The sequence below is a fragment of the Arctopsyche grandis genome, chromosome 6 (genome assembly GCF_051622035.1).
Source record: "Arctopsyche grandis isolate Sample6627 chromosome 6, ASM5162203v2, whole genome shotgun sequence".
Taxonomy (NCBI): domain Eukaryota; kingdom Metazoa; phylum Arthropoda; class Insecta; order Trichoptera; family Hydropsychidae; genus Arctopsyche; species Arctopsyche grandis.
In genome coordinates this window covers 1,819,289-1,834,177 of record NC_135360.1, presented here as the reverse complement: position 1 = coordinate 1,834,177, position 14,889 = coordinate 1,819,289, and the positions used below count along the sequence as shown (strand labels likewise).

The 14,889-nt window shown below is 34.2% G+C and overlaps 2 protein-coding genes across 2 annotated transcripts; both read left to right on the top strand.

Moving 5' to 3' along the window:
- The first annotated feature begins 398 nt into the window (after positions 1-398).
- LOC143913781 (kelch-like protein 7) lies at positions 399-6,724 on the top strand. The gene is made up of 11 exons (XM_077433770.1): positions 399-511; positions 589-728; positions 814-989; positions 1,053-1,223; positions 1,318-1,485; positions 1,561-1,716; positions 1,787-1,820; positions 5,894-5,975; positions 6,044-6,254; positions 6,346-6,526; positions 6,600-6,724. The coding sequence occupies exons 1-11, from the start codon at positions 399-401 to the stop codon at positions 6,722-6,724; spliced, it is 1,557 nt and encodes a 518-aa protein (XP_077289896.1).
- A 5,239-nt stretch (positions 6,725-11,963) lies between these two features.
- LOC143913248 (kelch-like protein 25) lies at positions 11,964-14,508 on the top strand. Its single transcript, XM_077432926.1, has 11 exons — positions 11,964-11,987; positions 12,063-12,204; positions 12,282-12,421; positions 12,505-12,680; positions 12,746-12,943; positions 13,012-13,176; positions 13,252-13,401; positions 13,472-13,629; positions 13,698-13,917; positions 14,009-14,189; positions 14,263-14,508. The coding sequence occupies exons 2-11, from the start codon at positions 12,092-12,094 to the stop codon at positions 14,400-14,402; spliced, it is 1,641 nt and encodes a 546-aa protein (XP_077289052.1). The 5' UTR covers positions 11,964-11,987; positions 12,063-12,091; the 3' UTR covers positions 14,403-14,508.
- The last annotated feature ends 381 nt before the right edge of the window (positions 14,509-14,889 follow it).

Below are 14,889 nucleotides of genomic sequence, written 5' to 3'. Positions count from 1 at the left end.
AATTTTATGCATTGGCAAGAAAAGTCGATCATACTATAATATAATAATTCGAGTCCGAATCGAATCATAGCAAAACGTCGGAGTCTGACTCCACAGCCCTGATCATAACTAAAGTTCAATTATATATTCCCCGTATGTTGGTCACCTGTCATGGCATTTATGAGAAATAATTAACTTCAGTAAATAATTAATATACGTTTCAATGCAACGAAAGGGTTGAGATATCCTTATCTATCGAGATAAAACCGCAGAACGACAGTGCTCCACATCATTCGCTGCTAATCTTTACAATTGGTAAGTCGAACTTTATTTTGCTTAGCACTTATAGTTATATTGTCTTTTGATATAATTTTCAATCTTGTTTTTCAGGAGAAATCTAAGAGAAAATCAGAAACAAGATGTTCGTAGTGAAGGCGAGTTCCGATTTTGCGGCAAAACGGGTGGAGTATTTGTACGATGCCATGAAACAAAAGAAGAAATACGACACCCTTTTTATTGTTCGAGGTCTAAGGTATCTTTATTCGAATCCAAAAATACTAAAAATACAAATTGTTTTTTCAGTCTAACTATTATTTTTCGTAATTGCAGATTCTACGTGCATTTGGTGGTGTTATCGGCGTGCAGCGAATTCTTTTGGACAAACAAAGATCAATTGGAGAAGATATTTTCCCCTTTTGACTTTGACGTTATCGATGCAATCCTGAAGTATTGTTACACTGGAGAAATAAGTACGAGTTCATTATTATCTGAAATAATCAATTCAAAATGCGTATGTGTTCGTCATTAAATTTAATAATTGAAATATAATTTTAGGCATAGCTGACCGTCACTACGACAAATTAATGGAGCTAGCAAATCGACTCGAAGTGAAAATTCCACCACGATATGAAACGGTCGATCTTTCCAATTGTTTGGAAGTTTTGAAATCAACGGAAGATTCCGATTTGAAGACAGAGGCAATGGATTTGACTCTGAATAATTTCGAGACGGTGAGTGTTTATTATATAAAAAAATATGTCACTTAAATATTTTCAACTCCACTTCTGTTTCAGCTGCACAAAACTAAAGATTTTCTCAATCTGCCGCTCTTCAACGTGAACGAAATCTTGAAATCGAATTATTTGAACGTGCCTTCCGAAGAAGACGTATTCAATGCTGTGAAATTGTGGGCAAATCATGATAATGCGAACCGTAAAAGTGACTTGGCACAGCTGATGAGATCCGCGAGGTTATCCTTGCTCTCGATGTAGGTATTTGAAATTAATTGAATGTTGCAGTTTATTGAAAAAAATCCATTTTAATAATTTTTTTTTTTAGTTTTTCATCGACGAAGTATTAACTTTCTGTCATTCGTGTGCAGATTGTATGACCACTCTTAGACAAGCAGTTAAAGACAAGAAAGATAAATCTTTCGTCCCAAGAGAGACCCCTCGTAGAAAAATAAAAGGATATAAAATGGCACTGGTTGGGGGATGGGATATTGATGTGAGTTTTGTATCACAAGTATAATATTTTGATTGGATTGTAAATTAATTATTTTATTGCATAACGTGTTTTCAGACGGCAAACACCATCGATATATTTGACGGACTAAAGAACAGTTGGACTCTTTCCAAAAATATTGGAATAAATAAATATTATTTTGCGTCTGTCCTCGTGGGAGATTGGATCGTTATCATCGGTGGAAAGAAATCTTTATTGGAACCAATGACTTCAGTAACGTTTTCCGGTGTTGCGAAGTACCTGCTTAGAGAAATCGGAATATAACCAATTTATTTGTTTTCAGGTGGAATACAATAGTTGTGGGTTGAGCGAGCTCGGTGCGGACGTGTGTTTGTGTGTTGTCCCGATAAGTATGTAGAATTTTGTGTTAAATTGGAGCTAAAGAGGAGGTGCTGAGATGAGTATTTAGCTCTTCTGGCGCCTCGCAAGTTAGTACATATTCAGAATCATTACCTATGCTTGATTTCATATTTTTTTTTTTTTTTTAAATGGAATTTAAATTTATAATATTTTCATATTTACATAATTACCCACATAATTTCGATCACATTTCTTTTGATAATAATTTATTATTAACGTCAATTGATTTATTAATGATAGTATTGATAATGTTTAACGTTGAATTATTTCATATTTAATATTGAGTGTTGAATGGATTATATTTCAATGTTGAATTATTTCATAATTGATTATTTAATATTGAGTGTGAATTTTATTTAATGTTGATAATTTAATATATTGGATACTTGTACTCAACGTTAACGTCATTGTTTGGTACTAATTTCATAAATATTATGATTGTGAATAAAATCTCAATATATGTAAATATATCATAAATGGAAACACACGTCCGTCCGCACGGAGTAATTACTAAGCTCAGAGCAGAGCTCCATGCAACCGCTCAGGTCCCCAAGTTGCAAATAGGGGAACGACTCTTGTAGTCAACTACCATGGCGACATGGTGGTCCTGGACAAGGAGCGCTGAGATAAGAGTGGTGATGAGTGAATCCGTGGTAAGTTTCACTCTATAAAATGTCACACAACACTATGACGGTCTCAGGTCAGCGGCGAGTAAGTGCCGCCGCTTAACAAAAGCACAACCCGGTTTTGAAAGGTACCGTAACACCTTTCATAGAGAAGGAAACTCCATAAAAAAATTCCCTGGCAGTGGGCAGCAGCTCTGTCAGTACCATCCACGGCGGAAGTATATGCAATATACTAAAACGGCAAAAGATGGAAGATTCAAAGCGACGTGGCAGCCACTCAATCGGTTTGAATTCTGCGGAGCAGAAGGTTTGGGGAAAACTACTGTGCTCTCATATCCCTAGTATAACCACCATGAAGAGAAAACCTAAAACCACGGCCCCGAGTCTCCGGCGTCCCTTCAATGGGACAGGGGTGCTAAGAATCCCCGGACTCAAAGTGGTGAACATACGAAAAATTGGTACATGGAACGTTAGGACCATGTATCAAGCAGGTAAAATTGAAAATCTGCAAATAGAAATGAAAAAAAAACCAAATACAGATGCTCGGCATAAGCGAAGCTAGATGGCCTGGAGCAGGAAAAACGATGCATTGCAATGGATATACGACTTACTACTCGGGATCGCTTGACGGCACTCATAAGAATGGTGTTGCTGTGATTCTGGAAGACGACATCAGTAAAAGTGTGAGAAACTTTATTCCGTTATCTGAACGAGTCATGATGATACAATTAGCAGGAAAACCTATAAATGTTAACATAATACAAGTGTATGCCCCCACTTTTGATAAAGAAGAAAATGAGATTGAAGAATTTTATCAACAAATCAAAGAATTGATGACATATACGAAAAAACATGATGTTAACATTATAATGGGAGATTTCAACGCCAAAGTTGGAGACGAAGAAACAATGGGTATAACTGGTCGCTTCGGACTTGGAGAAAGAAATGAGAGAGGAGACAGACTAGTTCAGTTTTGCCAGGAAGAGCAGTATGTTATCTTGAATACTTTCTTTAAGCTACCTAAAAGAAGATTATACACATGGAAATCCCCAATGGACTGTCCTGATAATATTGTGCGAAACCAAATTGACTTTATTTTGATAAACAGTAGATTTAAAAATAGTATAAAATCGGTGAAAACCTACCCTGGTGCAGACGTGGCATCCGATCATAATCTACTTTGTGGGAAATTGAAGATAAGACTGAAAAAGATTTTAAGAGCATCAAAACCTAAACCAAGATTGGATTTAGAGCTGCTTAAAAATCTTACGATCCACGAACAATTTACAAAAGATCTCAATAAAAATTTTAAACAAAAATGAATTGAAGAAAATAGTAATGTAAACTTAAAGTGGGAAGGTATGAAATCAGCAATGACCCAATCTGGGAAAAAGTTTCTTGAAACAAATCAAATAATTAATAAAAAACAACCTTGGATGACGGATGAAATTATACATTTAATGGAAGAACGTAGAAAACACAAACATAATAATCCAACACAATATAAAAATATTCACCGCCAAATTCAAAGGAAAATTAAAGAAATCAAAGAAAAATGGATGGAAAATAAATGTAACGAAATTGAAAAATTACAAGAAAAACACGACGAATTTAACGTACATAAAAAACTAAAAGAAGCAACAGTATCATTCAGAAAAAAAGATTTCATACTCCTTAGGAATAAAGATGGAAAAATCATTTTAAATATGGATGAGAAGAAATCAGAATGGACCGAGTACACAAAATTGCTCTTTAAAGACAATAGAGAAACCGGAGGGCATATTGAAGATCCAGAAACGGGACCATATATATTGAAATCCGAAGTGGAACATGCTATAAAACTAGCAAAGAGTCGGAAAGCTACTGGACCGGATCTGATTCCTGCCGAATTTCTCAAGTTATTGGACGACGATAACATAGAAAATCTAACAAAACTCTATAATAAAATATATTTATCAGGCGAAGTACCTAGCGATTGGTTACAATCCATATTTATCCCGTTGCCCAAAAAGAGTAACGCGAGGACGTGTAGCGACTTCAGAATAATTAGCCTAATGAGTCACACATTGAAGATCCTACTAAAGATAATACAGGGCAGAATTTACTCACGGTGTGAAGAGGCGATTAGCAGAGAGCAGTTTGGGTTCAGACAAGGTTTGGGTACCCGAGAGGCCCTTTTCTGTATGAAAACACTACTCCAAAGATGCAGAGAAGTCCGTAAACCTGTGTACATCTGCTTTATAGACTTTGAAAAGGCCTTTGACCGTGTCCAACACGCTCGCCTGATGGAAACATTAAAAAATATTGGCCTGGATGACAGAGATGTCAGATTGCTACGAAATATTTATTGGAATCAGACTGCAGTAGTACGTGTCGATGATCAATTCACTGATGAGATTCCTATAGAACGGGGCGTCAGGCAAGGATGCATCCTATCACCTACTCTTTTTAACACCTACACCGAATCCATCTTCCACGATGCTCTCCAAGAGGCGGAGGGCATCAAGGTGGGCGGCGAGACGATCACCAATATAAGATATGCTGATGACACGGCACTAGTCGCTGAAAATTTAGCAGACCTGCAAAGATCTCTAGACCGTGTACATCAAGAAAGCAATCGAAGAGGTCTGCGCATAAATCTAAAGAAAACAAAATTTATGATAGTAGATAGAATGCAAACAGACACCGGGAATCTAACCTTGGATGGAGAGGTGATAGAAAGAGTAAAAAGATTCAAATACCTGGGTACCTGGCTGAATGAAGAGATGGACCCAGATGAAGATCTAAAAATCCGCATCGAGATGGCTAGAACAGCATTTGTAAAAATGAAGGCGGCCCTTACAAACAAGCATCTCAATCTTCATACGCGGTTGAGATTCGCGAAGAGCTACGTCTGGACAGTATTACTACACGGATGTGAGACGTGGACTCTGAAAACCAAGATGATCAGCCGCATTGAAGCTTTTGAGATGTGGGTCTATAGGCGTATGCTGAAGATTCCGTGGACCAAAAAGATATCAAACGAAGCTGTCCTCGGCATGATGGGGAGAGGCAGGGAACTTGTTTCTGTCATCAAGCGGAGAAAGATGGAGTACCTCGGACACATGATACGGGGTCCAAAATACGAATTTCTCCGTTTGATAACCATGGGGAAAATAGAAGGAAAAAATGGATTGGCAGGAAAAAGTTATCTTGGCTTCGAAACATGCGCATGTGGACCGATATGAGCGCCGAAGAGCTGTTCCGAGCCGCTGAAGACCGATGCGGATATATTCAAATAATCGACGAGGTGGTCGCCAACGTCCGGATGCGGACAAGGCATTAACAAGAAGAAGACATCGATTTGAAAAGCGGTCAGAAACAGCCATTGAAGCCATTAAATCAAGCTCGTTATGACTTATCAGCAGTGACACTTCGGCGCGGTTCGTCCACGGATGTTTACGCCATTGGTGGTTTTGGTGGCGGCTTTTTATCTTCAGTGGAAAGGTGATTAAATTGCAATCATTTCATCAGATCGATTGAAAGAGAAGTTGACGATTATTGATTTCGATTAGGTGGAGCAGCGACACTGGAGATTGGGAGATCATCGCTCCATTGTTGGTGGCAGTTAGTAATCAGAGTGCTTCTGTCATCGTCGATAAAATATGCATAACAGGCGGGCTTACAAGTGGAAGGATATCCACGAATAAAGTGCAGATGTATTCAGTGGAGACCAATTCTTGGACTTACCGCGCTCAGATGATTCAGGGAAGATATAATCATTCGGTGAACATCAATTAATTTTATTCACAACTATCGCAAATAATATACAACTCTCCAAAATAATATGAACTAAATTTTGATTTCACCATTTTAGAGCGTCGCATTCAAAGGAAAACTTTACGTCGCTGGTGGATTTGACTATCAAACTTGGACTTATTTAGACAGTGTGGAGCATTACGATCCGAATGCAAATGTGTGGACTGCATTCATCAAACTACCGGAATTTGCACTCGGAATCAGTCTTGGCTGTTTCCAAAATAAACTGTTTAGCTTGGGTGAGTTTTTTTACAACTTAATTTGGATTTATGTGTCTTGAATGTAGAATTAATTTATTGTTTTGATTTTCAGGTGGATTTACAAGTGATGTTTGGGAATACGACGAGACGAACAAAACTTGGAAAGCTTCAACAAGTCTGAGCAGAGAGAGAAGATATGCAGTTGCACATGTCATTCCATATGATTCGATTATTTGATCGACTGCAGTTTTTTTGTATTATTTGAAAAAAATGTAACATGAAATAATCATTAAATGCACCTTTTGAATTTTTAATTTATCCAAATGTTTTAATAAATACATAATATGCAACAACTTCTCAAACTATATTTTATTTTTCCGTCAATATTTAATGTTTATTTACTCATGAATAATTAATATTATCTAAATGAACTGAAAAATCAGAGAATGGCCAAAATCAAAAACATATACATACAAATTTTAAACATAAAAATGAATTCAATTCAATTCAATCCAGAAATGTTATATTTCATTTCTATATACGACTTTAAATTCGTGAAATTAATTCGAAATTGATAATAAATTTTGTATGTTTCTTTAAATTTATTTCAAACAGTGGCTCTCAAATATTTTTCACACTTTTCGTCGATTTAATAATACTTTTCCATTATTCATTAAGTGATTCTCAAACTTTTCATAATTATAACTTTTATTTAAAAATGAAGATGAATTTCATATATGGTTTTGCAATTTGCTACATTCCAACGGCTCTCAAATGATTTACGAAGGTTTCTCAAATACTTTTACATTTTTATTCTGTTATATCATGGTTTTTATCGAATCGTGAAATTTTCTAGTATTGTCAACTTTTATGAGAAATAATCAATATGGTTAAGTCAGTGGCTCTGAAACTTTTATTTTATTAATGTTTTATCCTAAAGCTAATTTCCAAATAATGTAACTTTACAAATTCAAATGATTTCACAGATTTCCGTCAGTTTATTAAATTCCAGTTATTCTCAAACGGTTTGCAGAATTGTTTTTTACGCTATCTTCGGCGAAGTAAACGTTTATTTTTCTTGTAAATAAACAATTTTCAAATAGTACCAGAGACTCTCCGATAAAAAATTTTGATGAATATATTTTTTTGTGTTTTCAATGATTTTCGACTGATTTTAAGATGGTTTTTCACACTTTTATTAAGTTTAATAGTATTTTTATGGGATAATTTTATTCATCTATGTTTTCAATAATTGTCAACAATTTCAAGAACGTTTCTCAATTATTTAAATATTTTTTATTTTATATTTTCTTAATTATTTATTCAAAGTAATCAAAATATTTCCTTTAATTGTCTTTATACCAGCGCTTCTGAAATGTAATAGTGTTTTTCTTCAAATATATTTTTTCACATACAAATTTGAATTATTTGGATTTTCACTTAAAGAATTGGTATTTCTTTTGATTAATCTTTTTTTTTCATTTTTGAAAGTTCCACTCTTTTTAAGCACGGTAGAGTGAATTGGTTTTATAGGGCTAAACGTGTCATGACATTTTGAACGAAACTAGATATACAATAACTACCAGATATGCTAGCGTCAGTTATACGTTTTTGAAAGGGCTATCATAACTTTTACTATTCATCTCAATCCGTTGAGTGGCTTATAAGGCCTCCAATCCCGGGATCCCGGTGTTTTCTGGTACCGTAAATCCCGGTGCTGAAACTAATTTGAATACCGGGATTACGGTGCTGGCAGAAATTTATTTATTTATTTATTTGGAAAATTTACAGTTTATTAAGTTACATAGATTGATAGTAAAAAAAATATAATTATGTTAAGTAAGCCATTAATAATTTTCACATATAGGTAAAAAAAAAGAAAAGCTCAAACATTTAAAATAAGAAACAAAAATGATAATAGAGTAAGATAGTTAAAGAAAACAAAAAAAGAAAAAAAATAGAAATAACAGTATAATAAAAATATCAAAATAATAAGAATAAAAATTATGAAATAATAAAAAAAAATATAATATATAACAAAAAACAAAAAGACAAAATAAATACATCAAAATAAAAATTCATAATCACAATCGTAAATTTTCATTAAAATTAATCATCGAAAAACAAATTTGCAATAATTACTCTAGCTTGTATAGCATTAATATTAAATAAGTCAAACATAGAAATTGTTAAGATTAGTGTGTTGACGGTGGAGCTTGCACGCCAGATGAATGAGCTTCTTCCATAATTAGAAAAAGTATTAGGTATGTAAAGGAGTTCATTACATCTAGTCATTCTATTTGGTACACGCAATGATAGTCTGCTCAATAATTGAGGACAGTCGATCGAGCCGTTAAGGATGTTCAAAATTGTTGAGATGTCAGCTATCTCCCTTCTTTTGACAAGAGGAAGTAGATTCTGACACCTACAAGCATCTTCATAGGAAGTATAGGTTAATCCAAAACGGCTACTGACGTACCTCAAGAATCTCTTCTGAATGCGCTCCAATCTGTCTCTTGCAACAGAGTACTCTGGGTTCCAAACTTGGGATGCAAACTCAACAATACTTCTTACGTATGCACAATATAGTATTTTGTATGATTTTATAGAAGTAAAGCATTTGGAGGACCGGATGACGAACCCGAGGGCCTTCGACGCTCGAGCTACAACATTGTCAATATGTTTACTAAAGGATAGATCAGAGTTTAAAAAGACTCCCAAATCCCTAATTTCCGATACCCTTGTGAGTCTATGTCCGTTGATTGAATGAGGAAAGTCAACTGGACATAGTTTTCTGGTGAAGGTTATGCAGGAGCATTTTGCTACATTAATTTCCAACTTATTTATGCTGCAATAAGCCTCTAGCCTGAACAAATCATCTTGTAGGGCCAAAGCATCATTTCGGTTGTCTATTCTCTTGAAAATCTTCATATCATCAGCAAATAATAGTACACTTGAATTCTGAAAACATTTTTCAATATCGAAGATGAAAATATTGAATAATAGAGGTCCCAAGAGGGAGCCTTGTGGAACACCAGAAGGAATATTCATCCATTTCGATATAAATCCATTTAATAAGACAGCCTGTGATCGACGTGTAATGTATGAGGTGAACCATCTATAGAGATCACCATGAATACCGATCTGTAAAAGTTTTTCAAGGAGAATATCGTGATCAATCCTGTCAAATGCCTTACTATAATCTGTATATATAGTATCAACCTGAGACCGATCGTTCATGGCATTAGTAACGAAATCATTAAATAGTAGTAAATTTGTTGTAACTGAGCGTCCTTTCTGAAAACCATGTTGTTGCATACTAAGAGATTGCGAGATAGCTGGAAAAAGTTGGTCGTACACTAATTTTTCTAGTATCTTAGCAAATATACATAGCTTTGATATAGGCCTGTAATTGGAAATTTCGTTTTTTTTTCCTTTCTTATGAACAGGAGATATTTCTTTAAAAATATTGTTTTTACAAAAATAATATGGAAAAAAACATAAAACAACATTATATAATGAACAATGGTGGGATGAGCAATGACAGTCATAGTCCATTTGTTTGCCACCCGTTTTGACGCCGGCTTGCCGTTTCCACGAAATGGTATGAACGGCCTGTATGGTGTCGCAGATATTGTGCTCAACCGCAATGATATTTAAAGCATATTTTACCTGATTCGAACTCAGAATCGACCTCTGATCACGTTTTCGTGATCTAGAAAAAATGTGTGTGTGTCTGTGTTTCTGTGTGAGTGTCTGTATGTTTATTGTGTGTCAGTGTATTTTAGGGAAGTTTTGAACACTGTTCGTCCTATTGAACTGGATCTTAGTATTGGTTACTGAAAATTTTCAAAGTGATGAAATCAATATGATGAAAATAAAAAAAAAATCACTAAATATAATAAACCGGAAGCGGGGTACTAACGGAATTCGTAACCCGGAAGTACAACGTTAGTCTTGTTCAACGTTGGTCTGTGTTCAATTTGTATTGAAAATGCTCATAGCCGGTATGTGTGAACGTGTATGTACATACATACATTACATATGATCGATTACACTGTTCGGCAAATGACGACTTTTTTTTTGTTTCAGAGACGAAATATGACTTTTCTTATAGAATTATGCTCAGTGAACACGAATCTGGTAATAAAAAATGATGATTGGCTCGAGATTCGGAGATATATGGGTTTTATAAATCGCGCGATTTTTCTATATCTTGGTGTTGTTCGGTCGATGTCTTAAAATCTGTCGATTTCCTGTTCAAAATGAAAGGGTTATCATAACTTTTACGATTCATCTCGATCCGTTGAGTGGCTTATGAGACAATTCAATCCAAAAACTTAAGAAAAGACCTAAAATTTAATAAACATTATTTAAAATTTCCAGTTCAAATTTTCGTGTTCGTGTTCGAACATTCCAATGCTATTTTCAATAATCAGTTGTTTTTTTGTGCGGTTTTTCCACTATCATTGAAATTATCTTGAAGAAAATACATTTTTCGGTTATTAATCAATTCTTATTAATTGCTTACTTTAGATTTTTTTCCTCTTGAGTGCAAAATATGCATGGCGGATTTGAGTAGTTTGTCGAATTCTATTATCGATGATCTTAATTTTAATTTCAAAATGTGTTTTATCTGTGAGAAGATGATTTTTTTTATATCGAATGAGTGGTTATTTCCATGCGGTTTTTCTTTATTATTGTAAAAACATGTTTTTCTGTAGTATAATGCCACATCCGCGTAAATAATCAAGCACTAACCTTTTACCCGTAAGTTCGTTTCAAAAAACTCGAAAAACTGTTTTTATTCCTGCAAAATATGTGAATATCGCTTTTTCAATTTAATTATTGAAATTTCATAAATCAAAATCAAAATACCAATCCAGACACAACATCACTATTAAATATTTTTGTTTATTTAAAGATAACGTTTATTACAAAATTGAGAGGGAATAAAAATAAATTCAATCTTCTCAATGATTATGAATAAATAAATAAATAAAATAACTTAACGTTACTTTGCTTATTTAAACCTTATTTTATTTACCTTAAAAATAAAATAGTTGACTTGCACGTATTTTGATGTGCTTAAATATTTATTTACCAATAATTCGATAAATTGGGAAACATTCGATAAATTTAGTAATTTTTTATAATTCCTTTAATTTTTTATATTTTACATATCGCAATTATTTTCATTTTTAATAATTTTATGCATTGGCAAGTAAAGTCGATCATACTATAATATAATAATTCGAGTCCGAATCGAATCATAGCAAAACGTCGGAGTCTGACTCCACAGCCCTGATCTTAACTAAAGTTCAATTATATATTCCCCGTATGTTGGTCACCTGTCATGGCATTTATGAGCAATAATTAACTTCAGTAAATAATTAATATACGTTTCAATGCAACGAAAGGGTTGAGATATCCTTATCTATCGAGATAAAACCGCAGAACGACAGTGCTCCACATCAGTCGCTGCTATTCTTTCCAATTGGTAAGTCGAACTTTATTTTGCTTAGCACTTATAGTTATATTGTCTTTTTATATAATTTTCAATCTCGTTTTTCAGGAGAAATCTAGTGTATCTAGTATAACAAGATGTATCTAGTGAAGGCGAAGCCTGATTTTGCTGCAAAACGAGTGGAGTATTTGTATGAGGCCTTCCAACTAAATAAGAAATGCGACACCTTATTTGCAGTTCGAGGCCGAGAGTATCTTAATTCGAATCCAAAATTATTTAAAATCTGAATTGTTCTGTCAGCATAATTATAATTTTTCATAATTGCAGAATCCACGCGCACTTGGTCGTACTAATGGCGTGCAGCGAAATCTTTGGGACAAAAGAAAATCTATTGAATGACGTCTTTTCAGATTATGACGACCAAGTCATCGATGCAATCCTAAAGTATTGTTACACTGGAGAAATAAGTACGAGTTCATAAATATCTAAAATAATCAATTTCAAATACGAGATTTCGTCATTAAATGCAATCATTTAAATATAATTTTAGACATAGGAGAAAAACACCGCAAGAAATTACTGGAGCTAGCCAACCGACTGGAAGTGAAAATTCAACCACAATTTAAAACAGTCAATAAATCTAATTGTCTGAACGTTTTGAAATCAACAGAAGATTCCGAATTATTAAAAAAGGCAATGGATTTGACTCTGGAAAACTTCGAGACGGTGAGTGTTGATTATGTAAAAAAAATATGTCACTTAAATATTTTTCAATTCCACTTCTGTTTCAGCTGCACAAAACTCAAGGTTTTCTCAATCTGCCGCTCTTCAACGTGATGGAAATCTTGAAATCGAATGATTTGTTCGTGGCTTCTGAAAAAAGCGTATTCAATGCTATGAAATTGTGGGTAAATCATGATGATGCAAACCGTAAAAGTGATTTGGCACAGCTGATGAGATTCGTAAGGTTATCCTTGCTGCCGGTGGAGGTATTTGAAATTAAATGAATGTTACAGTTTAGTGATAAAAATCATTCGAATAATGTGTTATATTTCAGTTTATTGTGGACGAAGTAATGACGTTCTGTCATTCATGTGCAGAGTGTTTGACCACTATTAGACAAGAAATTATAATAAACAAGAATGATAAATCTTTCGTTCCAAGAGAGACCCCTCGTAGAATAATACAAAAAATGGCACTAGTTGGGGGGAATGATTTAGATGTGAGTTTTGTATCACAAGTATAATATTTTGATTGGATTGTAAATTAATTATTTTATTGCATAACGTGTTTTCAGGACGCAAACACCATCGATATATTTGACGAATTAAAGAGCAGCTGGACTCTATCCAAAAATATTGGAATAAATAAAAAATGGTTTTCGTCTGTCCTCGTGGGAGATTGGATTTTTATCATCGGCGGAAGGAATTCTTCAACATTGACTTCAGTAACGTTTTCCGGTGTTGTGAAGTACCTGCTTAGAGAAATCGGAATATAACCAATTTATTTGTTTTCAGGTGGAATACATCGATTTAAAAAGCGGCGAGAAAAAGCCATTGAAGCCATTAAATCAAGCTCGTCATTTGTTCTCAGCAGTGACACTTCGGCGCGGTTCGTCCACGGATGTTTACGCCATTGGTGGTTATGCTAATGCCTTTTTATCTTCAGTGGAAAGGTGATAAAATTGCAATCATTTCACCAGATCGATTGAAAGAGAAGTTGACGATTATTGATTTCGATTAGGTGGAGCAGCAACACTGAGGATTGGGAGATCATTGCTCCATTGTTGGTGGCAGTTAGTAATCAGAGTGCTTCTGTCATCGCCGATAAAATATACATAACAGGCGGGCGTACAAAAGAAAACGGAAAAACCATATCCACGAATGAAGTGCAGATGTATTCAGTGGAGACCAATTCTTGGACTTACCGCGCTCAGATGATTCAGAGAAGATCTGATCATTCGGTGAACATCAATTAATTTTATTCACAACTATCGCAAATAATATACAACTCTCCAAAATAAAATGAACTAAATTTTGATTTCACCATTTTAGAGCGTCGTATTCAAAGGAAAACTTTACGTCACTGGTGGACGGGACTTTCAAACTTGGAATAATTTAGGTGTTGTGGAGCATTACGATCCGAATGCAAATCTGTGGACTGCATTCATCAAACTCCCGAAAGCTGCATCCGGAATCATTCTCGGCTATTTCCAAAATAAACTGTTTAGCATGGGTGAGTTTTTTTACAACTTAATTTGGATTTATGGGTCTTAAATGTAGAATTAATTTATTGTTTTGATTTTCAGGTGGACATGATGAAAAAAGTTATTTAAGTGATGTTTGGGAATACGACGAGACGAACAAATCTTGGAAAGCTTCAACAAGTCTGAGCATAAAGAGATCTTATGCAGTGGCACATGTCATTCCATATGATTCGATTATTTGATCGACTGCAGTTTTTTTGTATTATTTGAAATAATCATTAAATGTACTTTTTGAATTTTTAATGTATCCAAATGTTTGAATAAATACATAATATGCAAAAACTTCTCAAAATATATTTTATTTTTCCGTCAATATTTAATGTTTATTTACTCATGAATAATTAATATTATCTAAATGAACTGAAAAATCAGAGAATGGCCAAAATCAAAAACATATACATACATACATATTTTATACATAAAAATGAATTCAATTCAAGGGTACCCTAATGGGACTGATCACAATGCTAGTGAATAAACTATGTCAATAAAAGCACGAATCACTCAACAAATAACACCCCTATTATTAGGAGTTAAAACAAAAATACTCGAAAAATATCAAAGGCATTAAATCACTTAGAATCGCAGCATGGAATATCAATGGTATAAACAATAACCGAGAAGAATTGGAAATCCTTATCAAAACACAATTTATAGACATAGCATTGA

Bases quoted from the DNA above. Each gene is read 5' to 3' on its own strand.
- LOC143913781 (XM_077433770.1), top strand. From the start codon at position 399: ATGTTCGTAGTGAAGGCGAGTTCCGATTTTGCGGCAAAACGGGTGGAG. The intron at 729-813 runs GTACGAGTTCAT...ATATAATTTTAG, and splicing joins TTGTTACACTGGAGAAATAA to GCATAGCTGACCGTCACTAC. The intron at 5,976-6,043 runs GTGATTAAATTG...GATTTCGATTAG, and splicing joins TTTTTATCTTCAGTGGAAAG to GTGGAGCAGCGACACTGGAG.
- LOC143913248 (XM_077432926.1), top strand. From the start codon at position 12,092: ATGTATCTAGTGAAGGCGAAGCCTGATTTTGCTGCAAAACGAGTGGAG. The intron at 12,205-12,281 runs GTATCTTAATTC...TCATAATTGCAG, and splicing joins TTTGCAGTTCGAGGCCGAGA to AATCCACGCGCACTTGGTCG. The intron at 13,177-13,251 runs GTGAGTTTTGTA...ACGTGTTTTCAG, and splicing joins TTGGGGGGAATGATTTAGAT to GACGCAAACACCATCGATAT.